The following is an 8570-nucleotide window of genomic DNA, read 5'->3' on the forward strand; positions in this document are numbered from 1 at the left end:
AAGATAAAGATAAAATATAAGTAATAAATATAAAGAATAAAATAAATATAATAAATAATATGAATAATGTTAAATATTATCATAATGAGAATAGAGGTAAATGAAGAAAAGAAATATAAAGGAATAAAGAATGGAATAAAGAAAATAGAGAAATTAAGAGATATAAAATAAATGGAATAATAAATAGAAACAAATGAATAATAAATACTTCAAGTATTAAATTAAATAAAGAAATAAAAATGACAGTTAAAAGAAATTAAAAACATAATGTCATTAAAAATGTGATAAATGTCATGGGGTATTGATTCTATCACAAATAAACATACTCATTAGAGTTATTAGAAAATAGTTCATGAATGTGATTAATCTCCACTGAATACTTAAATAACTGCTTATTTTTCTTTTGTGTAAAGATTGTGTAATTAACATTCATGTCAGTTTTATTAATAATAACTGATATTATCCTTGTTTAATGACATTATTTGATTAAATGTAATAAATATTAATCAATTATTATTGAAGATACAACTTGTTTATTTGAAAGTAAAGGTTCATGAAAATCTTTTATTTTATGAGGAACAATAGACTCTGAATTAAATCTTTTTTTACTGATGAAAAAAGAGTCTAATGTACCTGGTTTTGGTTTACTTTCTCTTTCTATCATTTCAATAATTTTTTGAGAAGTTTGACCTTCACCAATAACAGAAGGAATAACATGGTCAGCGTGAATCATTTTATAACAGTCAATTAATTCGTTAAAACTACTATGTTCTGAATATGGAATTTTATATTCTTTAACTTCAAAAGAACCTTTACAAGTTGTTTTTTTCGCCCATCCAGTAGGTTGAAATATAATAATTCTATCATACTTATTTGGTAATTGTGATAATTCTACTGTTAAAGATGTTATACTACTATTTGATATACTTGTTCTTATTTCTAAAGAAGACTCTTCTAACGTATATAATGATAAATCTCTTTTACATAATTTAACAATTGAATATTTGTTCTCATCAACATGTATTTTTATTCCAGTTTGTCGTGCTATTTCTTCAACAAACATCTCCTTTCCAATAGTATATGTTTGAACAATAAACAAAGTTTTCCCCATTGATTGTTTAACAATTTTAACTGCTTCATTACAAATAATTTGTCGTTCTTTAAATTTATATTGTGGATCACAATAAGTTGTATCAAGAAATAATGTATTTATGTGTTGAGTAAAGACATATTCCTTCCAGTTTTTATCGTTTTGTAAAGTTGAATCAAATCTGAAATCACCAACATGGAGATATATTATTCCATCACTTATTCTTTTAATTACAAAACAACAACTTCCAGGTGCATGTCCTGCTTCAATTGCTGTGACAATATATCCATCATTATTTGATCCTTCAAAATAAGTTGGTGTATTTAATGGAATAACATAAAGATATTCATTTTTTATTTTGAACTTATATTTTACTAAATTTAATGTAATTTCAGTGCCTATAATTATTCCACACTTCCATTTACTTGACAACCCTTGATAGTGGTCTGAGTGAAAATGTGATAATAAAAAATATTTATATCCTTTAATTTGATATTTGAAGGCATCAACAATAAATTCATTAAATAATAATTTACATGGATCACTAAGATATTGTTTGTGAAGTTCTTCACGACTTATTTTTCTTGTATTTGATACACTCATCAATTAGAAAAATAAGTTCTTAAGTTCCTGCATTTCATTCATTTAAAAAACTGAGTTTAATAAGGTAAAAAGAAAATGATTTGAAAATCAAAAAAAAAAAAAATTCAAAAAACAAGAACAAGAAAATTCAATAAAAACTTAAAAGAATATAATGAAATTATTTCGTCGTAAAGAGAATAATATCTTACAAAAGCTTCTTCTTCCTGAAATTATAGAAATTAATAAAATAAGGCAAGCAGTATTTCAATATGGTATTAATGGAGATAATGAAGAAGAGTCAAGATCCATCGTATGGAAATTATTACTAAATGTCTATTCATGCCAAAAACACACTTGGGAAGAAACTGACAATTTGCTACACAAAGATTATCTCACTTTTCTTAAAGATTTCTTTCCAAGCCAAAAGATTAATGTTACTGATGAAACAACTGATGCTGATCAATTGTTATTATATGAAATTGATAAGGATGTTAAAAGATTATTCCCTAAATCTCCTTTCTTCTTAGTTTGTTGTTTTATTTAATCAATTACAAAGAATTATTTTTACTAATTATTCTAGGAAGAAAAAAATAGAGAATGTATTAGACATATTCTTTACGTACAGACTAAATTCAATAAAACATATCCATATGTTCAAGGAATGAATGATATTGCTGGAGTATTATTTTATGTTTTTGCACAATCAACTTCAAGAGCAAGAGCAGAATCAACTACTTATTATTGTTTTGCTTATTTAATGACTAAAATAAGTGATTGGTATTCACCAAAACTTGATTGGACGTCAAGAGGTATTCATGCACAATTAGCACGAATAGATGCTGTTTTAGCAATGAAAGAACCAGAACTTTATGAACATTTAGTATTATTAAATATCACAAATACATTATATTCATTTAGGTGGGTAACATTATTATTTGCACAAGAATTTCCAATAGAAAGTGTTTTATTAGTATGGGACTGTATTTTAGTAGATCCCACAGGTGATTTTATATGTTGTTTGTGTGTATCAATGTTAGTAGAAATCAAGAAACAACTACTTAATGGAGATTTTTCTTATTGTTTAAAAACATTACAGAAATATCCATCATCTGCTAATGTACATAATATTATTAAAAGAGCTCGTTCTTTTTATACTGAAAGAACATCTTTTCCACCTTTAGTAGAACCTACAACAGTTTGATATATTGTGACTTATTCTTTCAGAGAAAAAAAAATAATAATGTAAAAGAACTATGTAGTTATTTAAAATAATTTTTGATTGTGACTTTCTTTTAATGATATTATATAAAACGATGTTCAAAATAAAAGAATCAAATTAATTTAATTTTCATCTCAACTGTTAATCTTTTTTATGGTCAACATTCTTTAAAATATTCTTTTCAATCATCATTCGATAAAAAGTTGTTCCTAAAGCAGATAATGGACAAATAAGAAAGTCTTGTATAGTATGACTTGACATAAATGTTGGTCCATTCTTTAATAAGTCTAAGTCTGGTTCTGACGTAATAACGTATCGATCAAGGTTACAAAGTAAAGCATGTGCTGCATAATCAGCAGTAACAGTTTGAACATTATTTTCCATAGACGCAACTAATTTTGGTTTGTGTTCATTTTCTATAGCAAAACCTGGAGTGTCCATGTTAGATGGTGCATAATAATGAAGATGAACATTAGTTCCTAAAAATTCAAATCTTAATGAATCAAGAAGACCTTTAATAGCAAATTTAGTTGGACAATATGCTGTATATCCAATTGATCCAATTAATCCAAGACATGATCCAATACAAACAATATCAATTCTTTCTTTAGTTGGATTAGAATCTAATAAAATTTTAATTTCTTTCATCATTCTTAAACAACCAAAATAATTTAAGTCCATATCCTTTTCATATTGTTCATATGTCATGTCTTCAATAAATCCTGGATGTGCAATTCCTGCACTGTTAATAAGAAGTGATGGAATTCCATATTTTTTTACAGCTTGTTCTAAGGCTTTTTTAACATCTTCAGTATTTCCCATATCACAAATATAATAATCACATGTTGTCTTTGAATTTTCTATTAAACATTTTTCTTGAGTTTCTTTTAATTTATTTTCTGACCTAGATGCAATGGAAAGATGTACCCCTTTTTTTGCTAGTCTTAATGCAATAGCTTGTCCAACACCAGCACTTCCACCAAAAATAAAAATATGTTTTCCAGTATAGTCCCAATCCTTTCTTTTGAAAAGGAAAATTGAATAAACATAACAAATACCTCCAATAATGAACACAATGAGATAGGCAATAATAATAACAATAATAAGAGTTATTGGTAAAGAAATAAAAATTAAAGGGAAATCGAAAAATCCCATGTCACTGAAAAGTTATGAGATGAAAATTTTTGTTTTTTTTTTATTCCAATAAAAAGATAAGAATAATCACAAATGAGTTATTTCATATCTCTTTCCCACAACATATAATATCATCAAAAATACTCCCAAAATGTCTAATGGAAGAAATGAAATATAAAATGAAACATCATCTGTTCCATCTAAATTGGTTGCTAATAGTCCGATAAAAGTCATAGTAAATGGACATAAAATACTTGCCACTAACATAAAAAACAAACTTTTTAATGCAGCAAGATCAGGTGTTCCAACATTGAAACAACAAACATTATTCCAACATCCATTTTCATCTAATGATTTATTGCAAAGACACAAACTACAAAAAAAGATAAATGTAAATACTGGAAACAAAAAAGCAATAAAAAGGAAGATGTACAATGGAATAAAAACTAACTGATATGACATATCTATTGAATCTTCTATTTTCATAACAATAGTTATGACTGCTATAATTAAAATACTACCTGATGAAATACTTAAAATTCCTCTCCATGCTTGTGGTTTAGGGTAATGATCACAAACAAAGCACCCACTAAATACCCAAAGTAATAGCCATAATAATAATACTACTGGAATAATATAGTATGGAACTCCTAAAGAAACAGCAAAGAGAATAATATAATTAATCAAAATACATGGCTCATTTAATATTCCTATTCCACGTGAATTAAATATGAATAAATAACGTGCTGTTTGTATTGGAGAAGAGAAACATCTCACTGGTGGGTCATCTTCATCTGCATATTTTCCAACACAAAAATTAAACGTTGGGATAAAAGTGAAATAAAAGACAAATGGTAAACAAAAGAGTAAAGGAAGCCAGTACCCAATGTTAAGCGTTCCTTCAATTTTTAGTTGAAGAAGAACAACTGAGAAATAAAATAATAAAATTGTTGTAATTTCTATTCCACAACAATTAACTCCATCTCGAATTTTAAATAATATACGTTCTATTTTATTATGCTGTTCTTGTTGTTTAAATTCAAGTTGTTGTTCAGCCAATTCAGTATCTTCTTGGTATTTTTGAATTAAACTAATAATGGCATCTTTACGGGTATAAGTCACTCTCCCAGTTGTCTTCAATACTAATGAAGTCCAAACTTCATCCCGTCTACAAATATACCATAACCGACGATTTGTTTCACCAAATGAAAGTAAATCTCGTGGACTTAAAAACTGAGTAATTGAGAAGATTGTATCATCACTTAACAATTCGAAAGGATTATTAGAGGTTAATGGAGTAGACTCCATCTCAATATCTGGTAACCCAAGACTAATTTCAAAATCATCACTTTCTATATTCATTGGATTATACTAAGATGTTAATTTTGATTGTTTTTTTTTTCTTTTTCAGATTTTTGTTTTATGTTATGAAAATTTATTGAATAAACTTAATAACAAAGAAATAAACTTACTAATTACTAATAAAGAAAGATAAAAAATAAAATCTTTATCTCAAATTCTTAATTATGTCTGTTGATCCAATAGTTACATCTCAAGATATACTTGGAAGAACAAGAGCAAGTATTTTAACATTTACAAGTGATAACCTACAATCAATGAAACATAGTTTTTATTCATTCTCAACTTGTCAAGGTAAGATTCTCCAAAGTACCATTGAAACGTTATTTAACAAAGAACTTCCAAATAATAATGTTACACTTTGGATTGATGAATATGGGATTAAAATCGTTTCAGAACAAAAAAGTGTTTGTCAAACAATTGTCTTTTGGGAAAAAGATATTTTTGATTCATACATATTTGATAATAATCACAATGAGTTCAGTGTAAAGATTCCACTAAAAGAGTTGGTCTTATTTTTTGATTCTATCATATCTGAAGTACGGTTTAATGTAGATATTTTTATATTAGAATCAAATGAAATATTGCTTCAATCTAAAAATAACACTACAACAGTTAGAATGAAAATTAACCCAATTTCAGATTCTATTTGTCCAGTAAACATATTTGATTTTAGTAAATTTAGAGTATTATTATATATAACTTCTTCTTATCAACCTTTAATCCCATCATTTGGAACAATGGAATGGAACCATTTATATCTAATATTTGATGCTAATATTGATGGTACATTAACAATATCATCTAGTTCTATTTCTGATTCTATGTCTACTCATTATTCACAAAATTCATTTGTTAAATTTGAATGTTATCAAACTTTCTCTGCTCGTTATAGACTAAGTCAATTTAAATGTATTAGAAAAGCTTTAAAACATTCAAAGAAAATCACAATTATGATTAACCAAAACAAGCTTCTTTATATAGAATGTTCATATCAATCAGAAGACAAAGATGTTGATGCTGAAATTGCATTTTATGTTAGTGCACAAGTAGAAGATATTCCTTTCCCATTATTACAAGAAAAAAGTCAATCTCCAACACCATCTCAAATTCCTACACAAATAGAAGAAGTTTAAAAATAAACAAATGACAACATTAAAAAATATTGAAGTAAGATTTTTTTATTCCCAATATTCTCTCATCCATTTTCTAATTTCTTCAAGGTCATATGATTGCGCAATTCTTTTAACTTCTTCAATTTGTTCTACATTATCTAATAAAATTTGTCCAGGTAATATTGGATCTACTCGAAGAAACCTTTCACCAAATAGTAATTTTCCCTCTTTTACAGTTTCATCTCTTCTTGCCAACATAAATAAATCAGCTAAAACAGGTGCCCATTGAACCAATCCACCATTACCAATTTTTTGAGCATCAAGATGAGCTGGAGTTGGTCTTCCAGCAGATAACGATAAACAAACAATATCTTTAGGATCAATTCCAATACCTTTTGCACCAATTAAATATGGCCAAGCTACTCCACAAGGAACATTATCTACAATACCACCGTCTACATAATTTTGATAAGGTCTATAATAACTTGGTGCAGCAGCAGATCTCAAACACACGTCAGCAACTTTTTCTGTATCATTTCCTGAAATAATATTATTAAATGCTTCTGATTTGCAATGTCTTGTTTCTGAATCAATTCCACTATCAATAAGGAATGAAGGAATAAGAACATGTCGTGGTAAATCGTTTAATTTTAAATTACCAAATGCAACTTCTCCAAATGCCCTTAAATAGTCATTGATGTATTTAGGATTTGTGACTGACTGAATAGAGTCTTTCTTAAAAGAATATCGAATTACATGTTCAATCAATTTCAATAAACCATCCAAATTATATCCCATTGATAATGTAACAGCAACAACACTTGATGCACTACATCCACAAAACAAATTACAATTAACAAACATATCAGGAAATTCTGCAGATAATCTTTGAAGTAAAATAACTTCCATAAGCACTTTAATTCCTCCACCATCAAGAGAGATAATTCTATACTTCTTTCCTTTTCCATAGTTATTTGGTTGTTCCATCATTCTTCTTGATAAGAATGCCTCTTTAATTAATGCCATAGTTTCTCTTTTAAATTGATTAATACTTGGATATTTAACTATTTTATTCATAAATTTCTTTAATTTACTTTGTTTTGGTAAGTTATATGTTTGATATTTCTTATATAATCCTTCTACTGTTGTATCTTCATTTGGGTCGAATTCAATACATTCAATATTGAATGTATCTTCATTATCACTAATAGCATCATTTGTAGAAGAATTACTATTTGAGCTAGGTAATGAAGAAGAGTCTGGTCTACTTATAGCATATCCAGCAATACCTATTAATTTTTGTTCTTGTGTTATTTGGTCTTTTTTACATAAAGGTTTTAATAAATCCATTAACTCTTTGTTTCCACTTGCTTGCGCATATCCATATACATCAATACAACGAATTGTTTTATCTGTTGGTTGTCCACCACATTCAATTAATTTATTTACAACATCAATATCACCAGCCAATGCAGCAATATGCATTGGTGTTTCTTGTATTATATTATTTGTTTTTACTATCTCTGGATATTTGGTAATAACTCCATTAATTATACTATTTTTTAATGAACTTGGTGGCGAAGCTGCTATCCAATGCAGATAACTATCTCCAGTAGGTAATAAATGGTTTGTACTTGCTCCATGTTTTATAAGATATTCAGCAATTTCAAGTTTGTTATAGGCTGTAGCAATAAATAATGGAGTTTCTCCTTGAACATTTGGTTGGTCAATAAAAGAAGGAAATTTTTCACAGAAATATTGTAATACTTCAAAATTTCCTTGTTTACATGCTTCTTGTATTATTCGTATAAATTGTGGACTTGTTTGAATTGGAAATTGTCTTAAATCATCTAATGACTTTATTGCAGTTGTTGTATTCATTTCAGTATTGATATATTTATTAATTAACAAAGCAAAAAGGTCTTGTTGTTGGTTTATATTCATTAAAAAAACAAAATTTTAGTTCAATTAATTTTTAGAAACAAAAAAAAAATAAAATAAAAAATAAAAATAAAAATAAAAATCTTAAAATAAGAAGAACTTATAAAAAAAATAATAAAATTTTCTAAAA

At 26.9% G+C, this 8570-nt stretch overlaps 6 protein-coding genes across 6 annotated transcripts; 2 read left to right on the top strand and 4 right to left on the bottom strand.

Annotated features, from left to right (window-relative positions):
• Window positions 1-502: 502 nt before the first annotated feature.
• On the bottom strand, window positions 503-1693 carry ENU1_032740 (DNA repair metallo-beta-lactamase; the record flags this gene model as incomplete). Its single annotated transcript, XM_008857344.1, has 1 exon — window positions 503-1693. One exon carries the CDS (start codon window positions 1691-1693, stop codon window positions 503-505), a length of 1191 nt encoding a protein of 396 aa, XP_008855566.1.
• A 151-nt stretch (window positions 1694-1844) lies between these two features.
• Window positions 1845-2873, top strand: ENU1_032750 (TBC domain containing protein; the record flags this gene model as incomplete). The annotated part of the gene is made up of 2 exons (XM_008857345.1): window positions 1845-2198; window positions 2253-2873. The coding sequence occupies 2 exons, from the start codon at window positions 1845-1847 to the stop codon at window positions 2871-2873; spliced, it is 975 nt and encodes a 324-aa protein (XP_008855567.1).
• A 159-nt stretch (window positions 2874-3032) lies between these two features.
• Window positions 3033-4046, bottom strand: ENU1_032760 (3-ketodihydrosphingosine reductase protein, putative; the record flags this gene model as incomplete). Its single annotated transcript, XM_008857346.1, has 1 exon — window positions 3033-4046. One exon carries the CDS (start codon window positions 4044-4046, stop codon window positions 3033-3035), a length of 1014 nt encoding a protein of 337 aa, XP_008855568.1.
• Window positions 4047-4112: 66 nt separating this feature from the next.
• On the bottom strand, window positions 4113-5387 carry ENU1_032770 (F-box domain containing membrane protein, putative; the record flags this gene model as incomplete). The annotated part of the gene is made up of 1 exon (XM_008857347.1): window positions 4113-5387. One exon carries the CDS (start codon window positions 5385-5387, stop codon window positions 4113-4115), a length of 1275 nt encoding a protein of 424 aa, XP_008855569.1.
• Window positions 5388-5551: 164 nt separating this feature from the next.
• Window positions 5552-6520, top strand: ENU1_032780 (hypothetical protein; the record flags this gene model as incomplete). Its single annotated transcript, XM_008857348.1, has 1 exon — window positions 5552-6520. One exon carries the CDS (start codon window positions 5552-5554, stop codon window positions 6518-6520), a length of 969 nt encoding a protein of 322 aa, XP_008855570.1.
• Window positions 6521-6565: 45 nt separating this feature from the next.
• Window positions 6566-8443, bottom strand: ENU1_032790 (phospholipase, patatin family protein; the record flags this gene model as incomplete). The annotated part of the gene is made up of 1 exon (XM_008857349.1): window positions 6566-8443. One exon carries the CDS (start codon window positions 8441-8443, stop codon window positions 6566-6568), a length of 1878 nt encoding a protein of 625 aa, XP_008855571.1.
• Between the last annotated feature and the right edge of the window lie 127 nt (window positions 8444-8570).

Source organism: Entamoeba nuttalli, assembly GCF_000257125.1.
Source record: "Entamoeba nuttalli P19 unplaced genomic scaffold asmbl_2575, whole genome shotgun sequence".
NCBI lineage: Eukaryota > Evosea > Mastigamoebida > Endamoebidae > Entamoeba > Entamoeba nuttalli.